We start from the raw sequence: 20,443 nt of genomic DNA on the forward strand, positions 1-20,443 counted from the left end.
TTGCAACAGTAAAATGGGTTACTTCTGTAGAAGAACTGATTTAAAATAGGATTTCTTTTGGCTAGGTGCTCCAAAATCCTGGGAGTAAGAACTACAATTGAAAGAAACACAAATAATCCCACTTATGTAAAAAAAAATGTACCGAATTATTTAATGCTTCCATGTCACAGAAATGCTCCACGAGAAGTTTGCAAGAGTCCTCCATTCCCCAGTGTGCAGCAGCATGCAGTGGGGTCCAGCCATCCTTGTCCCGTGCAGCGACGCTGAACCCTGCCTGAAGGAGTAACCTGCAATGCAATTTCACTGGTTAACAAATAAAGAGATCATCACAGTTGATAAGTAGCTATTCCATGAATAGTGATGAAAGACAACAGCATTCTTCAGTCAATATGTCTAGCAGAGAAGGAAGCCCATTGGACTACTGTGATGTACTGATTCAAATGTTTAACAATCAGTTTAATTTCCTCAATTCTTTTATTAGAGCACTTCATAACATGAACTCTTGTATCTGCATTTACGATCTCTAAAGGAGAACAAACCAGGAACACTATATTGAATTAAGCCAGCAGTCTTTTTATTCCCTCGTCTGTTTATTGGTAGCACAGGAGCAGTCATGTAAATAGACACCAGATGTCAACTATCCCCCCTCAGGATACACAGAAAAAATTGCTCACATCTCATTCTGGAGATAAATAAACGATGCAGAATCTTTTACCGGATCTGACTGGCAGTTTTTATTACACAGAATATAGAACACTCTAGCAAAAATACAAGCACTTTGGCCCAAGGTGTTGTGCTCTCCTTTCAACCTACTCTAGAATCAATCTAACCTTCCTACATCCCATTTCATTTATTTTTTTCATCCATGTGTCCACCTAGAGTCTCTTAGATGTCTGTAATGTATCTGCCCCTCTCACCATCCCTGTTGGGGTGCTCCATGCACTCACCCCTCTGTAAAAAAATTACCTCTGGCACCCCCCCCCCCCCCATATTTTCCTCCAGTGACCTTAAAATTACACTCCCTCGCACTAGCCATTTCCGCCTTGAGGAAAAGAGTCTCTGGCTGTCCACTCGGTCTATTTGACTTTCAGCAAAAATACAATACCAAGAAAGCCCCTTGGTACCCCAAGGTATTTGGTTTAGCCTCCTTCTATAGAGATCACAGCTCCTACTCGTATAATTGATAAGCCCAGAATTAGCTGGCTAGACATGTATCTGAGACACAGAATGGTGGAAATCATACTGACCTCATCACCTCGATGTAGCCTTTAGCTGCAGCAACGTGGAGGGCATTAGCACCAGTTTTCGGGTGAGACTCATCTTCAATCTTTCCACTATTTAGCCACTGCCTGGCATGCTGCAGCATCAAGTCTTCCTCCTCACGCCTCGCAGACTCCACATCAATCCCTGCCGGAATAGGAGCAGGCAATTTCTGTACAAGGAAGTTTAATGCATCTTAACAACACACTCCCTACCCACCAACGTCAATCCCAAGTTTTCTAGCAGCTACAGTCTTGAATCACTGTCATCTTCAAGGCACAAACAACCACCGCCCAAGCGAGCTCACCACCACTTGTCAGGGACAACGGATGCTGCACTGCACTACAGATCACTGATGTAATCTGATTTAACTCAATGTTGGCTGAATGTCAGGACCCCTACTCTCAAAAATTGTCCCAGGTCTTCTTTTAGGTGCCACCTGAAAGGGTTGACAGGGATGTAATTCAAAGCCTCGCAAGATAAGGATGGAGGTTTAATTCAATGCCTCACACACAGTAAGAAACCCTCAGAGTGTTAAACTCCCAACTCCAGGGATGAGCCACTGACACAAAATGCATTAGCAATTTGCATGCTGCCCTCTTAGCAGGCTAACTCGTGGACGTACCTTGCTTAGTAATCTCAGCCTGCAGCAAGCTCTCCATGTAGTCCTCCTCAGCAAGGTCAATTGGCAACTGGCCATCACTGTTCACAGCAGCAATGTTGGCACCATGGTTAATTAAACATCTGCAAAGCATTGAAAGTTATTAGAAACACTACAGATTCAAATGGAAATAAATCATTATTGAGATAGAGATAATGGAGAGGGAGACAATCAGGATTTTAAACCAGTTGGAATATGTATAAAGGGCACAGCCTCAGGACAGAAGGATTCCCCTTTAGAATTGAGATGAGGAGGAACTTCTTTAGCCAGAGGGTAGTGAATCAATGAAATTCACTGCCACAGATGGCTTTGCAACCAAGTCATTTAAAGTAAAGGTTGATAGATTTTTGATCAGTAAAGGTGTCGAAGGTTATGTGAAGAAGTTAGAAGAGTTGGACTGAGATGGATAATAAATCAGCCATAACTGAATGGCAAAATAGTTGATGGGCCGAGTGGCCTAATTCTGCTCCTAAGTTTTATGGAAGCGATCAGACAAAACGAAGATTAGAATTTATAATGTGCGGAAACTGCTTCCCATGGTGCAAAGGGAGAGTGAGGGGTGACCTATCACAGGCTGATAAAATCACAGAGGCAGCCAGAAGGTGAATGGTCATGGTGGGAAGTCTAAAACTAGAAGGAATAGGCTTAAGGTGGGAGGGGAAATATCTAAAGGGGACACAAGGGGCAGTTTCCCACTCCATGCCCTCCCCCCCACAGAGGGTGGTGGGTATGTCTAACAAGCTGCCAGAGGACATTGTACAGGTAGGTGCAACAACAATCTTTATCAGGTAAACACTTAGAGGGATATGGGGCAAGTGGGATCAGCTTGGTCAGTATGAGGGCCTGTTTGCATGCTGTTTGACTCTATGACTGGATAGCATATGGAAATGAAACTAGTCAATGGTCATTCAAACAAATAAACCAGGCACTATGCCCAGTCCATGTGAATATCCACTCATTACTAATTAACACCCCTTCTCTGTCATCCTCCATAATGTGTGATTAATCTGTACTCCTGCATTTTAAGATTAAGTGTCTGCTAAAATTAACATTTACTATACAGAATTTATGCAAAAGGAATAGAACGTATCAACAAATAAATACAACCTGTCACCAAAATAAGACTTGAAGAAGACTGAACATCAGGTTCAATCACAATTGCTAACTTTGATACCTTTCACCTGTGGTTACAGCCGGAACTTGGGAAACACCTGAAGGAATTGACAGCAATGCACAAAAGGGAAGAATAAAAATAATTCGAAGTTCAATGTGAGAATTTAGATTTCTGCATTCAGTACACCTTTCACAATCTCTGGACCCATATCCTTTCTGACCAAGTAACTTCTCCAATGTGTAGTCACTATCATAATGTAGAAAATACAGGAGCCAATTTGCACACAATCTCTGTTGGATCCGACTGTTTTATTCTTAGTTTACATTGTTTAATTAATTGTTATTTTCCTTGCAGTTTAACAATTAATTATATGCTTGTATTTAATATAATTTCTTATATACATGTAACTGCCTAGTATGCTTCCTAGTGGTAATACTATGTAAAGTGGATTCTGGTTAATTGGGACACATCGGAACCAATACATTTTGGTCCAGTTAAGTGGCTGCCCCAATAAGCCAAAGCTTCACAGAAATTAAAAGATATATAAGAAGATAAACTATTGTTTAGCTGAGTAACAAATTATGTACTTAAATGAAAAACAGAGAAATTTAGAACACTATCAATACCGCTACGGAGGCTGGTTAGAAACTTTTCAGCAAGTCAGCTGCCCCAATTAAGTGGCATAGTATCCCAAATAAATTAAAGGAATCGGCTATCTTCTCGACTAGCTTTTGGTCTTTAAGAGTTGGCCCAAATAAGTGGCTGCCCTGATTAACCGATGGCACACTGTATATGCAAGTTTAATATGCCTCTAGTGGTTATAAGAAGTATGATTCTGGAAAACTCTGGAAATTTCTGTATTCTGCATTATTTGAATAATAGCTATCTCATTGGTTAACACTTAGCTATAGTTTTGAATAGAATTTTCCACATCTCTGTAGTATAAAAATAACTGATGATGGAGCCAGTGCTATCTTCTTAGTTTTAGCTTCTTAATCTAACTTTCCGTTCACTTTTCATACCTCCATCACTGTCTGTTTCAATTTCTTTTTGTCCTATCAACACTTAATAAAATGATCATGAAACAACAAGTTATTGTGTCTCTTTCGTAACACCTGAAAGAATCTTGGATTAAAACATCAGAATCTGACACCTCCTTCAACCCAGTTTTTAAAAGTCTTTTTTAAACTCAGAGAAATATATTCTGACCTGCAGACTGTAGACAACTGCACTGCTCTTTGAAACAACCAGGCATGAACTTGACTTAAAGTTTACTCCTAACTTTGAAGTAGAACTCAATGAGTCACAGTCAATACCATTGCCAAAGAGCTAAAATTTAGGATGGCTAATCCAAGGAACTAAACTGCAAGTTATTTTTCACAATCAATGGACAATTTAGGAGGCAGGCATGGGAAGAAAGTACAAGAGGAGAGTTCCCCTTCTTCGTATTTTGTCCCCATTTCCTTGAAGTAGACACATGACGAGTTATGAGAGGAGGAATTTAAATTTAAATCCAATGAGGCAAGAGGCTGAAAATCACTCGCAGAAAAAAGGAAAATTGGCCATTTATGTTTCAAACCATTTGACGTTGGCTCAGGCTGTCAGATGTTTAGCCTAAATGTCTATAGAACACAATACAGCCCTTTGGCCCACAAAGTTGTGACGACCTACTCCACAATCAATCTAACCCTTCCCACCTACACAGCCATAACACTCCACTTTTCTTACATTTCTCCATGTGCATATCTAAGTCTCTTAGTTGGTCCTAATGTACCTTTGGCAGGATGTTCTTGCACCCACCACGTTTTGTAAAAAAAAAGTACCTCTGACATCTCACCTATTGATTACATTGATGCACTTTGGCACTGGTCATTGTTACCTTGGAAAAAAATGTATAATTGTCTATGTCTCTCATAATCTTATACATCTCTCAGCATCCTCTTCTCCAAAGAGAAAAACCCTAGGTTGCTTGACCTTTGCTCACGAAACCTGCTCTCAAATCCAGGCAGCATCCTGGTAAATCTCCTCTGCACCCTCTCTAAAGCTTCCACATCCTGCACAGTTTGCACCTGAACTGGAGGGGAACTAATGGTGCTCTGGGTCGGGTGGGGGGGAGTGGGGAAAGAGGGGTTTAAATTAGACTTGCAGAGGAATGGGAACCAGAATCCCAGGGCAGATAGTGGTGTGGTTGTGGGCAAAGAAGATGTTATGCCAATATACAAAGACAGGAACCGAAAGGTTGAGCATTGTGAAGTTGATTTCAATGCAAGGAGTATTGTAGTAAGGTAGATGAGCTTGAAGCATGGATCAGCATGTGGAATTATGACATTATAGCTATTAGTGAGACTTGGTTGCTAAAGAGCCAAGACTGGCAGCGCAATGTTCTGGAGTTCTGGTGTTTTAGACATGAGAGAGCTAGGGATGGCATTACCAGCCAAGGAAAATGTCATGGCAGTGCTCAGACAGGACAGCCAGTAGGGCTCATCAATTCAAGCTGTATGGGTGGAACTGTGGAATAAAAAGGGATGACCACATTAATAGGATTGTATTATAAACCACCCAGTAGTCAGTAGGATTCAGAGGAGTAAATCTGTAGAGATAGCAAAAAGAAAATTAAGGTTATAAAAGTAGGCAATTCTTACTTTCATATAGTGACTGGGACTCTCATACTGTAAAGGATTGGATGGGATAGGATTTGTCAAATGGTTTTAGGAAAGTTGCCTTAATCAATATTGAAAGATCCCAACTAGAGATTAAATGGGTATAGCAATGTCGGGATTTTAACAGAGAATGAGAGAATGGAACACAGAGGCCAAACGGACAGCTACAGGTTCCAATAGGCCCTGAGCGTGAGCCACTTGTTGAAATAGTGCAATCCATCAGCTATCAGCATGTCTTCTTGCTACTGCTCATTGGTTGAAATAATAGGTAATTTTATTTAAAGCTGGAGTATAGATCACAGAACAAATGATGTGATATTCTATTTCCTGCCCATTCAAAGGCCAAACATATTGTTACCGTTCCTTATTAAACCTGTTACAGGTTCTCTGGTGCATACAGATCTGCAGGTTGAATAAAGGTCAGGCTGGCATTATACTTTAAATAAAGACTTCTTTTTTTTTTAATTAGAGGCCTCTCTATTTGTGAAATGGTTTCTGTGAACTCAAAGCAAAGCCACTTACATTTTCAACATCAGTCTTTACCACAGACCACAGCCTGAAGAGATTAGCTTTATCACATGTACATCGAAACGTACAGTGAAATGTGCCGTTCGCATCAACAACCAACACGGTCTAAGACTGTGCCCGCAAGTGTCAAAGTTCAAAGCAAATATATGTCACCATATACAACCCTGATATTTATTTACTTGTGGGCTTACTCAATAAATCCATAATAGAATAATAATCATAATAGACCCCATGAAAGACCACACCAACTTGGAGCTTTAACCAGTGCAAAAGACAACAAACTGTGTAAATACAAAAAGGAATAATAATAATAATAATAATAATAATAATAATAAATAAGCAATAAATATCAAGAATATGAAATGAAGATTCCTTGAGACTGAGACCATAGGTTGTGGGAACATTTCAATAATGGGGCAAGTGAAGTTATGCCCTTTGGTTTAAGAGCCTGATGGTTGAGGGGTAATAACTATTTCTGAAGCTGGTGGTGTGAGTGCTGAGGCTCCTGTACCTTCTTCCTGATAGCAGCAGCAAAAAGAGGACATGTCCTGGGTGGTGGGGTCCATGATGATGGACAATGCTTTCCTGAAACAACGCTTCATGTAGACGTGCTCAATGGTGGGAAGGGCTTTACCCGTGATGGACTACATCCACTACCTTTTGTAAGATTTTCAGTTCAAGGGCATTCCAGACTATGATGCAGCCACTCAATATACTCTACACATCTACAAAGTTATGCCAAAACTTAGCAAACTCTTAAGGAAATAGTGGTGTTGTCGTGCTTACTTCGTAATTGCATTTATGTCCCAGGACATGTCCTCTGAAATAAAAACACTGAGGAATTAAATTAGGTGAACCTCTCCACCTCTGATCCTCCAATGAGGACTGGCTCATGGACCTCTGGTTTCCTCCCTCTGAAGTTAATAACCAGTTCCTTGGTCTTTCTGATATAGAGTAAGAGGTTGTTGTTATGGCACCACTCAGCCAGATTTTCAAATCTCCCTCCTAAATGCTGATTCCTCACCACCTTTGATTCATCATACGACAGCGGTGTTTGTCAGCAAACTTGACTATGGCATTGGAGCTGTGCTTAGCTACACAGTCATAAAATGTGTGGCCGCTGGTAGATCCTGCTTTCTCTGTCTCCCAGAGAAAGCAGGATCTCCCAGTTGGCCACACATTTTAATTCCACGTCGCATTCTCATTCTGATATGTCTATCCATGGCCTCCTCTACTGTCAAGATGAATCCACACTCAGGTTGGATGAACAACACCTTATATTCCGTCTGGGTAGCCTCCAACTTGATGGAATGAACATTGATTTCTCTCACTTCTGTTAATGACCCTCCTCCCCTTCTTACCCCATCCCTTATTTATTCATTCATCCATTTTCCCCTTCCTTTTTTTTCTCTCTCTGCCCCTTTCACAATCACTCTTTGCCTGTTCTCCATCTCCCTCTGGTGCTCCCCTCCCCCTTTCTTTCTCCCCAGGCCTCCTGTCCCATGATCCTTTCCCTACTCCAGCTCTGTATGCCTTTTGCCAATCACGTTTCCAGCTCTTAGCTTCACCCCACCCCCTCCGGTCTTCTTCTATTATTTCGGATTTCCCCCTCCCCCTCCTACTTTCAAATCTCTTACTATCTTTTCTTTCAGTTAGTCCTGGCGAAGGGTCTCGGCCCGAAACATCGACTGTCCTTTTCCTATAGATGCTGCCTGGCCTACTGAGTTCCACCAGCATTTTGTGTGTATTGAATGTAACATTTAATGTATGTTTAGACGAAACGGAGACTAGAATTTACTGCATGTGAAAACATGCTTGAATCATAAAAGGCTCTGCCTCTGAAACAGTCCTTTAAAAATTAGAAAGTTAAAATACTGAAGAAATTATGCATTTCTAACTCTTCGTTCAGAAGCATCTGCTTACAACAGCTTGTGTTGGTTCTCATATTCTTTTCAGCAGATCCAAATACTTCTTACTGCCATTGTGAAACACTGCGATGTAGAAACCAGCAGGAATGACACAATAAGCTGCATTTGCAAGTTAAAGGGATGCATATGCCCTGAAGACGGCAACGATAAGTAGCGACTCTTTTATGTGTAGCTCTGATGGAAAATATTCCCATTTAGGATTACTACAGCTGAAATTCAGTCACAGCCATGGGCACTGCAGTAAGCAACATAATTTTAAGATGTTTAAAAAATCTACTGATCCTTAAAACTGGTGGACCCTGGACGGCAGACTCAGATCGCAAGTGCAATTCCTCTTTAAGAGAAAGAAAGCGTGGAAAGCAGGCTGATCTGCAGGTATGACTGAAATGCAGGTGTTTAGACCCCACTCCTGTTGGCAAGTAAAACTGTAGACTTAAGAGCAAGATTCAGTACCTGAGAGACATCAGAAACTGCTGCATACCTTGCCTCATGGAAAAATGGGTCACTCCCGCAGTTTTGGATACAGAACTGCAGCCTGAGGGCTTCAGCATTCATCACAAAGACAGGACTGCTGAGTCTTCTAAAGGTCAAGGAGCTGGAGTATGCTTCATGATTCATGGTGCATAGAAACGGCAGTTCTGTCTCAATCCTGCTCACTCAACCTGGAACATCAAGTGTCGTCCACTTTATCTGCCGAGGGAGTTTTCTACAGTCATACTGGTAGTGGTGTACCTTCCACCTCTGACCAATGTTGAGCAGGAACTGGAGGAACTGAGCACTGTGATCAGCAATCACAAAACAACACACCCTGATAACTTCCCTATCACTGAGGGGTATTTCAACCAGGCCAGCTTGAAGAAGTTTCTGAACAACTACCACCAATATATCACCTGTGGAACCAGAGGAGGAAATACACTTGACCACTGCTATACCACCATCCTACGCCCACACTTTGAAAAGTCTGATTATTTGGCCTTATTTCTACTTCCAGCATAGAGGCAGAGATTAAAGACTAGATGAATCTCAGTGCTGTACATGGTGACATATATGTAGCTTGATAATACATTTACTTTGAACTTTTGAATTTTGACCATGGCACCAGTGGTGTGGACCAAGAACACAGGTCAAGGGAGGCAGAGGAGTGCTTACCAGACTGCTTTGAGTTGGTTGACTGGACAATATTCATGAATTCATTTTTGAATCTGAATGAATTTGCCACAGTTTTTGCTGACTTCAAGAATATACTGGACATATCCAAACCAAAAGCCATAGATGAACCAGCAGATTCTTAGTCTGCTGAAGGCTAGACCTGTGACATTCAAGACTGGTGATCCAGAATTATACAAGTAGTCTAGGTATGACCTACGGAAGGTTATTTTAAGGGCAATAAAATTCTGATTGAAGTTAGAGATGGAACTGGATGTATGTCAACTCTGGCAGGGTTTGCAGGCTAAGCAGAGCAGGGTGAGGTGCCTCAATGACTATTGCCCTGTTGCACACACATCTACTTGTGAAGAAGTGCTTTGATAGGTTGGCCATGGCCAGAGTCAACTCCTGCCTGAGGATCTGAACACTGAAATCTGACTATCACCATAATAGATCTACAGCGGATGCAGTCTCACTGGCAATCCTGTTGGCCTTGGATCACATGGTCAATAGCAATACTCACACAAGGCTGCTGTTTATTGCTTATAGCTAAGTATTCAACTGCATCATACCCTCAATACTAATCAACAATATCCAAAACCTGGCTGCTTGACTTCCTCATCGGCAGGGCCCAGCCAGCGGGGATAGGAAATATCATCTCCTCCTCACTGACCATTAACACTGGCACATCTCAAGGATGTGTGCTCAGTCTACTGCACTACTCTCTCTACAGCCACGGCTGTGTGGCTAGACACAGCTCAAACATCATCCATAAATTTGCGATGAGAATAGGTAGTTTAAATGATTTGGCATGGACTAGATGGGTCGAAGGGCCTGTTTCTGTGCTGTACTTTTCTATGACTCTGACAAACACAACTATTGTTGGCTGAATTTCATTCGGTGATGAGGAGGCGTACAGTGTGAGATAGATCAGCTGGTTAAGTGGTGTCGCAACAACAACCTTACACTCAAAGTAAGACCAAGGAGATGATTGTGGACTTGAGGCAGAGGAAGCTGAGGGAACACACACCAGTCCTCATCAAGGGATCAGCAGAGAAAAGGGTGTCAACGTTTATGAAGGTCCATCCTGGGCCCAACGTATTAATGCAATTTCAAAGAAGGCATGACAATGGCTATATTTCAATAGGAATTTGAGGAGACTTGGTATATCACCAAAGACTCTCGCAAGTTGCTAGAGATGTACCTATGGAGGGCATTCTAACTGGTTGCATCACACTCTGGTATGGAGGGGCCACTGTTCAGGATCAAATTTGCAAACTCAGTCATGGGCACTAGCCTTACCAGTATCCAGGTCATTTTCAAAAGGTGATGCCTCAAAAAGGCTGTATCCATCATTAAAGACCCCCTCCTCCTTCACCCAGGACATGCCCTCTTCTCATTGCTACCATCGAGGAGGTACAGGAGCCTGAAGACACACACCCAACATTTTAGGAACAGCTTTACCCCTCTGCCATCAGATTTATTAATCCACAATGAACCGATGTACACCTCTTTTGCTCTCTCTTTTTGAACTAAATATTTCATTATATATTTATTATAGTTTAGTTTTAAAAATTATTATATATTGCAATGTACTGCTGCCACAAAACAACAAATTTGCCAGGATATTAAATCTGATTGTGATTCTGATTGAGTGATGGATATTGACCAGAAATTAGGACATTTCCAAACTACGTTTCAAAATAGAGCCTTGGGAGCTTTCTATATTCACCCAAGAGGGCAGATAATGGCTTGACTTAGCCATTGAACCAAAGTGCTTTACAATACAGCACAGCCATTTTCACTTAAAATCTTTGAATTACATTTGAATTGATAACTTTTATAATAAACCCATTCCTGATTCTGGTTACCTTTAGTCCAGCTGACACATGTCATAAGGCATTTTCAGGAACACTACTCAGGAGATGGACACAGAGTCTAAAGAAGTGAGGCAAAGCAGAATCAACACAGAGGAGGAGATGTTTGCTGTCCTGAGGCAAATTGGGGTGGATAAATCCCCAAGGCCTGAGAAGGTGTACCCTCAGACCCCACGGGAGGCAAGAGCAGAAAATGCAGCATCCTTAGCAGAGATATTAAATCATCCTTAGTGACAGAGGATTGGAGGATAGCCAAAGTTGTTCTGCTATTCAAGAAAGGCTCTAAAAATAAACCAGGAAATTATAGGCCAGTGACCCTGACATCAGTAGTGGGAAAGTTATTGAAAGATATTCTGAGGGACTGGATATATGAATATTTGAACAGTCATGACGATGTATGGGTGGGTGTTTCATGAGTTCAGTCTTTTAAAATAGCTTCGTGCATGGTAGGTCATGGCTAACCAATCTTAGTTACCAGGAAAGTTGACGAAGGCAAGGCAGTGAATATTGTCCACATGGACTTCAGCAAGGCATTTGACAAGGCCCCATATAGGAGGTAGTTCAAGAAGGTTCAATTGCTCGGCATTCAAGGTAGTAAATTGGACTAGGCATTGGCTTTGCGGGAAACACCAGAGGGTGGTAGTAGATAGCTGCCTCTCTAATTAGAGGCCTGTGACTAGTCGAGTGCCGCAGGGATCGGTGCTGGGACCGTTGTTTTTTGTCATCTATACCAACAATCTGGATGATAAAGTGGTTAACTGGATCAGCAAATTTGCGGATGACACCAAGACCGGGAACGGAGTGGACGGTGAGGAAGGCTAGCATTGGGATCTGCATCAGCTAAAAAAAAGGCAAATGGAATTTAATGCAGAAGTGTGAGGTGCTGCACTTTGGTAGGACCAACCAAGGCAGATCTTACATGGTGAACAGCAGGGTACAGAGAAGTGTGGTAGAAAACGGGGATCTGAGTATATCGGTCCATAATTCATTGGAAGTGGTGTCACAGGATGATAGGGTTGCACTAGATGGGCCAAAGGGCCTGTCTGCGCTGTACTTTTCCATGATTCTATTAGGCACTCCAAGGAGTGTTACCAAGAAAAGTGACTCCAAGCGACATCAGATCAAGTGACCAAAATGCCCCCTACTTTTCCCAATATTTCGTAATGAGCAATAGCGTTGCCATAATTTACTTGCACATAAAACCTATTACGGCAACACTCACAGAAAAAAGAGATTTAAATTAAGCTGATAACTTTCCACAATGCTCTTAATTTGTCAGTGAGAGACCTGAAACCTTCTGCACTTCAAAGAAATATCTCAGTACAAAAAGCCGCTTTAAGCAGGTTGTCATGGATTCCTGACAGCATTGAATCCATAACTACACCAAGTACTGTTTTCACAGCTCATACAAATATAGTAACAGTTCACACCAAGCATGAATATTGAGAAGAAAACAAGACTGAACTCATGAAACACCCACCCATACATCGCCAAACTGAGAACCTTCCACTGATCAACCAGTAACAGGGAACACAGCAAGCTCCCACTCAGGTTCCCCACTGAGGATTACAGCCACCATATCAACCAGGCACCTCAGCTATCTTGCTGAAGGACCACAGAACAACTTTATTGTCCATACACATTTACATGTATTTGGAATTTACTGTGGTGTGTTGGTGAGACATGCCACAAAAACAAACATTTATCAATCATAAATTATATAAAATATAAAGTTAGAGGTTAAAATACAGATATGGAATAAAATATGCATAAATACCAGCATGCATTTACAATATAAACTTCTACATATACTATCTTTTATTTATAGAACAAGGCATTACATATGAATGAACATTGTCAAGGTTTCTCCAAGCCTGACTGCATAGCAGAATTGATGTCAAAACTTACTCAACAATTTCGGAATAACCGCAAGATACAGCCACATGGAGTGGTGTCCATCCCTCATTGTCTGACTGGTCAATGTTGGCATTCTGTGTCAGCAGGAACTCTACCATTTCCAGGTTTTCATCAATGCATGCCTGCAAAAGAAAGTACATTGGTTAAAATGTATTTACAGCTTTATACTTTATACTTGTGACTGTGTGGCTAAGTACAGTTTCAATGCTATACTTAAGTTTGCAGATGATGCCACTGTCATTGGCAGAATCAAATGTGGTAACAAACTGACATATAGGAGGGAGATTGAAAATCTGGCTGAGTGGTGCCACAGCAACAACCTCTCACTCAATGTCAGCAAAACCAAAGAGCGGATTATTGAGAACAGGAGGAGGAAAGCATAGGTCCACAAGCCAACCCTCATCAGGGGTTCAGAGGTGGAGAGGGTCAGCAACTTTAAATTCCTTGCAGTTAACACTTCAGAGGATCTGTCCTGGATCTAGCACAAAAATGCCATTATAAAGAAGGCACTGCAGCACCTCTACTTTCCTTGCAGTTTGCAAAGAAACATCATATCATCTTAAACCTCTACAGTGCATGGTGCAGAGTGTACTGACTGATTGTATCACAGCTTGGTATGGAAATACCAACACACTTGAAAGGAAAATTCTACAGAAAGTAGTGAATACAGCCCAGTCTATCACAGGTAAAGCCCTCCCCACCATCATGTATATCTACAAGGAATGTTGTCGCTGAAAAGCAGCATCCAACACCAGGGACACCCACCACTCTGGACATACTCTCTTCTTGCTGCTGCCATCAGGAAGCAAGTGCAGGAGCCTCAGGACCCACACCACCAGGTTCAGGAATCGTTATTACCCTTCAACCATCAGGCTCTTGAACCAGAGAGGGTAACTCACTCCAACACTGAACTGATTCCTTGACCTACAGTCTCAGTTTCAAACACTCTTACAACTCACGCTCTCAATATTATTTATTTATTTATTATTTTGTATTTCGTTTTGTATTTGCACATTTTATTGTCTTTTGTACAGACCTTCATTGATTCTACTGTGTTTCTTTGTATCTACTCCGAAAGCCAACAGGAAAATGAATCTCAGGGTTGCTTATGGTGACACACATGCAACTTTGACGATAAATTTACTTTGAACTTTGATAAGACTGAATACAATTGAAAGAGTAAAGACCATTTTCTAAATGGGGAGAAAATTGAAAAATCAGAGGTGCAGGGGTCCTTAAAGGTTAACTTCAGACTGAGTTGGTGGTGAGGAAAGCAAATGCAATGTTAACATTCACTTTAAGAGGACGAAAATATAAAAGCAAGGATATAATGCTGAGGCTATTATAAAAGTATAAAAGTTGCATTGTTTGCTGTGTAACCAAAACTACGTAGTCAGCTTTGAGTTTGCTATTTGCTATGCATGTATCCAATTTAGTAGGAGAATGAAATCTTAAGAATGTAGAAGATAATGGTGTGTTAATGAGAGGCTAGCTAAGAGATGTAGATTATAATGGTGTGTTAATGAGAGGTAGCTAAGAGATGTAGATTAGAACATGATTAAGTTAATGGGTAGAAACAATAGTGGCGGATGTACTTGTGATACGCAACTGCAGACCGATTGGATATGCTAATGCAACTAAACCAGGAGATTGCTATAAAAAATGATATGTACAAGGATCAGTGGGCAATCAGCGACTAGCTCAATGACTGTCTCAGCTTTGATTTGCAAATTAAAGTTTAATCCTTCTTGAAGAATCTTCTGCGTCTCCTGGTCGTTTGTGGGGCACGAGAAACCACGACAAGGCTTTATAACATGTTGGTCAGACCACAGTTGCAGCACTGTGAGCAGTTTTGGCTCCCTTATCTAAGATGAGTTGGCATTGGAGAGGGTCCAGAGGTGGTTCATGACAATGATCCTGGGGAAGAAAGGGTTAACATAAGAGGAGCATTTGGTGGCTGTGAGCCTGTACTTACTGGATTTTTGAAGAATGAGTGAATGAGTGGTGATCTCATTGAAAATTGAAAAGCATAGATAGAGACAATGTTTCCTATAGTGGGGGGGGGGGTCTAGGACCAGGGGGCACAGCCTCAGTATAGAAAGATGTCCATTTAGAACAGCGATAAGGAAGAATTTCTTTAGTCAAAGGGTAGTGAATCTGTGGAATTCATTGCCAGAGATGGCTGTGAAGGCCTAGTCATTTGACTATATTTAAAGCAGATTAGTAAGGGCAGCAAAGGTTACAGAGAGAAGGCATGAGGATGGGGTTGAGCCACGATGGAGTGGCAGAGTCTGCTCTTTTGTCTTATGGTCTAATGCAACATCCATCCAGCAGCATTCTGATCTACAGCAGACACCAATTCAAACTAAGGTAACTTATGGACCCTCAGAGCATTCTGATAGCCGACCTTCTTCATAAATCCATGCTGCCACGAAGCCCACAACTCCCTTGAATCACTGCTTGATATTTTCATGTCATACATTGTATTTGGAAACAAAAATCTCCTTTTATTATTACAGATGGTATATTCCAGACTATAATAATTTTTTCCATAAATTACTCCCAATTTATACTAATTTCATTTTACGCTAGTTTCACCATTTTACCTGGCTGCCAAAAATGCGATGACTTTTGTCATTTTAAATCCCTCTACAGCCTCCCACTTACCAAACCTTTCACCATTTTAGAATTCTCCAAAACCTCCATGTTACTTCACTCCTGCCTAATTATCTGCTATCTCCCATTAGTAACAGCTTCCAAACTGTCAGGGCCCCAAGTTATGAACATATTCCCTAAGTTTGTCACTTCTCCCCCCGTCTTAATATTTCCTACTAGCGCTCTGCGATATTTGAAACAAAAGCTTTAAAAAGGGCTAAAGGGTTTGGGTCCTTTCATATGCAAGATTATGGAGTGGGGGTACATCTGGGTTACACAGAGAATCATTTCTCATTACCAGATAGTTTAGGGAACAGGGGATTCAGAACATGTTAGCGTAGTGTCAACCTGAAAGTATTAACCTGCTCAGTTGAGGAAAAACACCAGAGACACGAAATTACCTCTGAAACGGTTTTTATTCAGAGAGGAGTTCGCAGCCCCACGCACTTCGGGCGTAAGATAGCCAACTCCCAATTTGTCGGTTTACGAAGGTCATACTTATACCCAAAAGCAGGGTACTACATTCGCAAATATGGTTACCGATTCAAATCCATCAATTGATTTGGCTACTGCATAGCTAAGCACGCGAAATATTCGGAATAAGCATAGACGCAAGCGTAATACTTGGAACGGGCATGGGACGCAAGCAAAACACTCGAAATAGCTCAAAATACTTTGCCGAACACATTGTCTTGTGGTCGCAAGGTTCCTCTTCCTTGTGGTGGCCACATGCTGTCTGGCACCTTAATTTAGCAACCTCTTCCCTGTTCTCCTACACTTCCCCAATGACGTATCCTCTCCCTGGTCCTGTCTACATAGTTTGCTACACTTACCCCTCTCGCCCACCCCTTCTACACATACCCCTTACCCTCTTCACATTCTCAGTAGCAGTCACCGTAATGCTATTTACAGTGCCAGCAACCTGGGTTTAATTCCCGCTGCTGTCCATAAAGAGTTTGTATGTTCTCGCTGTGACCACGTAGGCTTCCTCTGCGTGCTCCGGTTTCATCCCACATTCTAAAGGTATACGGGTAGGTAGGTTAATTGGGTGTAGCTGGCGGCATTGGCTTATTGGGCCGGAAGGGTTTGTAACCATGCTCCATCTCTAAAATAAAGTGACACTGCCCCGTACATCCCCTTGAACCCACCCCTTGTCACCTTCAATGCACGCTCTCTGGTACTAGACACTCCAACCCCTCAGCCTCTGGCACTCCAGAGAAAACAACCCAAGTTTATCCAGCCTCTTGAGATAGCACATGCCTTCTAAACCAGACAGCATTCTGCACCCTCTCCAAAGCCTCAACATTATTCCTATAGTGGGGTGACCAGAACTGTAAGCAATACTCCAAATGTGGCCTAACCAGGTTGTTATAAAGTTGCAACCTAACCTCTTGACTTTTGAACTCAATGCCTTAATTAATAAAAGCAAGCATTCCAAAAGCCTTCTTAAAACCACTATATTGACCTGGAGACACACGTTCCTTTCCAAAAATGTCGAGATAAGCACTTGATTTATTCAGATAGCATTGAAAAACTACAATGGTTGGCAGCTATGGTAGGTGGAAGAGCCTATTTCTGAAGTGTACTCTGTAGCTCTTTGGCAGGTTGAAGACAGGAGGGGGAGAAAATGATTTCTTGACCTTTAAAACTGCGATGAGCTTAAGGTTACTACCAGTATAGGGAGTGCTGAGAGTCATCCAGAACTTTCAAACTCCATAGGAACTTGAGCTATAAAAATTTTCAGGGCTACAGGGAGAGAACAGAGGGAATGGAATTGATTGGAATGGTCAGCAATGAGCAAGCACTGAACTTCACGTACCAATGTGTATATAGGAAAGTTGTTACTTTACAACTTTGACTCTTAGTAAATATTTCACTAACTGATGGGCAGCACATTTAATACTCCATTCAACACCAAAAAGCATCCCAACCAAATGTTGTTCCCACATCCTCCAGCAACAGGTCACAGAAACACACACTTTTTCGAGCTGGACAGAAACTACAGGCAAAATCCTGGCTGAGTTCCTCCGCGCAATACAATACCCCATCAACTACTTCAAGCTCCACTCAAGTTTTCAATCAGCTGTACATAGAAGTTCGAGGGTTGAACTTTGCAAGAACTAAGAGCTATCATTACAAAAATTAGCCCATTTGACCTATCGAGTCTGCTCTACCATTCGATCATGGGTTTTTTTAAACTCTCAACCCTATTCTCCTACCTTCTCCTCAAAAACTCTGCTGCTGTCAGTAATCAAGAACCTATTAACCTCTGCTTTAAATATACCCAACAATCAACCTCCTCCAACCACCAGAGCTTAAACTGTTGTTTTACACCTCAGCTACTTGCCAAATTGTTCTTTAATTCACCTTTCAACTACTTCACCATTCACTTGCTCATAAACCTGCTCCTGAATCTCTATTCGGCCATCTAATACTCAAAACCCTCTATGATTCTGCCACCGAAGGAAGCCCCATTCTGTAAATAATAGTTCTCAACTTTAACAACCTAATGTATGACCTGGTGGAGTAGTTGTTAAATTACTGAATTATTTCTCTGATATGGACCAATAAATTAATGATACCATAATAATAAAAAACAAAAAACATATCATTAATGATAACCAAAATCCTATTTGTCACAAGGAGACAAATCTAGATTTCCCATTTGACAATGATCATTCAACTGCCAGTCTACTCCAGTTTGAACAAGCAATTTGCACTATGCTTACAGACACACCAGACCGAGTGGCTTCGTCCAGAAAAACTCCAGCAGACCGAGTGGCTTCGTCCAGAAAAACTCCAGCAGACCGAGAGGCTTCGTCCAGAAAAACTCCAGCAGACCGAGTGGCTTTGTCCAGAAAAACTCCAGCAGACCGAGTGGATGCAAATGATTGTGCAAAAAAAAGATGAGTCAGCCTTTGCGAGGAAAAGACATTGCATTCATCCAGCACCTGATCTTATCCTCAGGGCTTCAGTACCTATTATATGTGCAACCACTGGCATCAACAGCTCACCTTAACATCTCAAAACACACTGTCTCACAAGGACATAGTCAGACAGAAACTAAAGGAAATGACATGAGAGATAACCAAGATTTAGTGCCGAGGTTTCCAAACTCCTTTATGCCATAGACCAAACCATTAAGTAAGGGGTCTGTGGACCTAGATTGGGAACCCCTTACCTCGTGAGAATTAGTACAGGACAACAAAAACCAAACTATGTAGCTAAACAATCAGAGGACAAACGGAAATATGGACACATTCAACCCGAGTTCGTAAATATTTTAATGCAGCAAAGTTCTCCGCAGGAGTACAATTCAACAAAACATGACAGTGTGGTTCAGCATTGGTTGCAGGCGGATACCTGAAGCCAGTTTAAAGCCAGAGCTCAGCAGCTGAAGTGATGGCCTCCTGGGTGCCCAGGTTAGAAGGATGTATACTTGTTGGGGGGGGGGGGGGGTTGAAGGTCAGTGAAGTTATAGATTTAAGAGGGGCAAGGCCAGGATAGACATGCAAACTGGAGATATCTGTTGTCTGGGAATCAATAACCGTCAACATGGACATGGCAGATGGGCCGGTAAGATGATGCAAGCCAGGGCGAGGGTCACAAATAGAGGCAGGAATCAGCCACAGGCAAACAGGATAGTGGTTTCAGCAGCAGGTGTGCCAAAGCAGGGTGAGAAATGAGCACTCCCTGTGAGGTGCGAGTACATGGTGTCAGACACAAGGGCAGAGGCATAACCCACCATTCTAGAGATATCAAATTAGAGTGACACAGCTGAAGGACTGCTACCCTATGAGAATAATTCAAAGTGAAACAGGTCAATTAACAACTACTTTACAAATCGCACCTTTTACATCCAATTCTCATTTATTCGAACTGGGCCAAGCAGATCACGGCTGCAGAATTACGACCCAAACATTAAAACTGCTCAGATTGCCGAGGACACCAAATGCAATATGTTTTTAAATATCTTTGCCTTTTCATTACAAACTACACATTGAAACAAATGCTACACCCTTCAATGAGTTATCGTAAACCACTAGGATTATTTGCGTCTTTGTACAGTGAACCCTGGCCTTCTTCCACATGAACAAAAGCAATGATGCAACCTATTTAAAAATGGGACGTTTCTGGGCATTGGAAAATACTGGAAATAAGAAATAGGTCAGGCAGCATTTGTTAGAAAAGAAACAGAATTAGTATCTCAGACCACAAATTAAAGTGGAAACCTGGAATAAAAGCACATTCCAGTCCTGGTGAAGGGTCCGGACCTAAAATATCGACTGTTTATTCCTCCCCATAGAAGCTGCCTGACCTGCTGAATTCCTCAAGTCAAGTCTATTGTCATTTTGATTATAAACTGCTGCATTGTGTGTGTGTTGCTCTGGTTTCTAGCATCTGCGGAACTCTTGTGTAATAGAAACACCCCGAATGAGACAAACAGCAGGTTAAACTACACTTGTGAAACAGAAATACTGTTAACGTTTCAGGTTGAACTGTTTGTCATTCCACAGATGCTAAGCATTTCAGAAACAGATTTCGTATCATTACCCTACAATTTGTTGTTTTGTAACAGTACGGTGCGATACATAGTAAACAACCATAATTACAATAAGAAATATTGTCCTCTGAGGTGAGAGTACATGGTGTCAAATACAAGTGCAGACACACAATCCATTACAAACTCCTCCAAG

General features: G+C 41.7%; 1 protein-coding gene across 3 annotated transcripts in view; it reads right to left on the reverse strand.

The window, feature by feature from the left end:
* Positions 1–20,443, reverse strand: part of LOC140719247 (protein phosphatase 1 regulatory subunit 12C-like) — an 82,961-nt gene that overhangs the window by 61,247 nt on the left and 1,271 nt on the right. For all 3 annotated transcript variants that reach the window (XM_073033729.1, XM_073033726.1, XM_073033725.1), the window contains exons 2-5: positions 13,083–13,213; positions 1,886–2,004; positions 1,248–1,407; positions 143–287 (exon numbers count right to left, since the gene is read on the reverse strand). In XM_073033729.1, the coding sequence (XP_072889830.1) occupies positions 143–287; positions 1,248–1,407; positions 1,886–2,004; positions 13,083–13,213 (555 nt within the window). The remainder of the gene's footprint in view (positions 1–142; positions 288–1,247; positions 1,408–1,885; positions 2,005–13,082; positions 13,214–20,443) is intronic.

The sequence above is a fragment of the Hemitrygon akajei genome, chromosome 31, assembly GCF_048418815.1.
Source record: "Hemitrygon akajei chromosome 31, sHemAka1.3, whole genome shotgun sequence".
Classification (NCBI taxonomy): Eukaryota; Metazoa; Chordata; class Chondrichthyes; order Myliobatiformes; family Dasyatidae; genus Hemitrygon; species Hemitrygon akajei.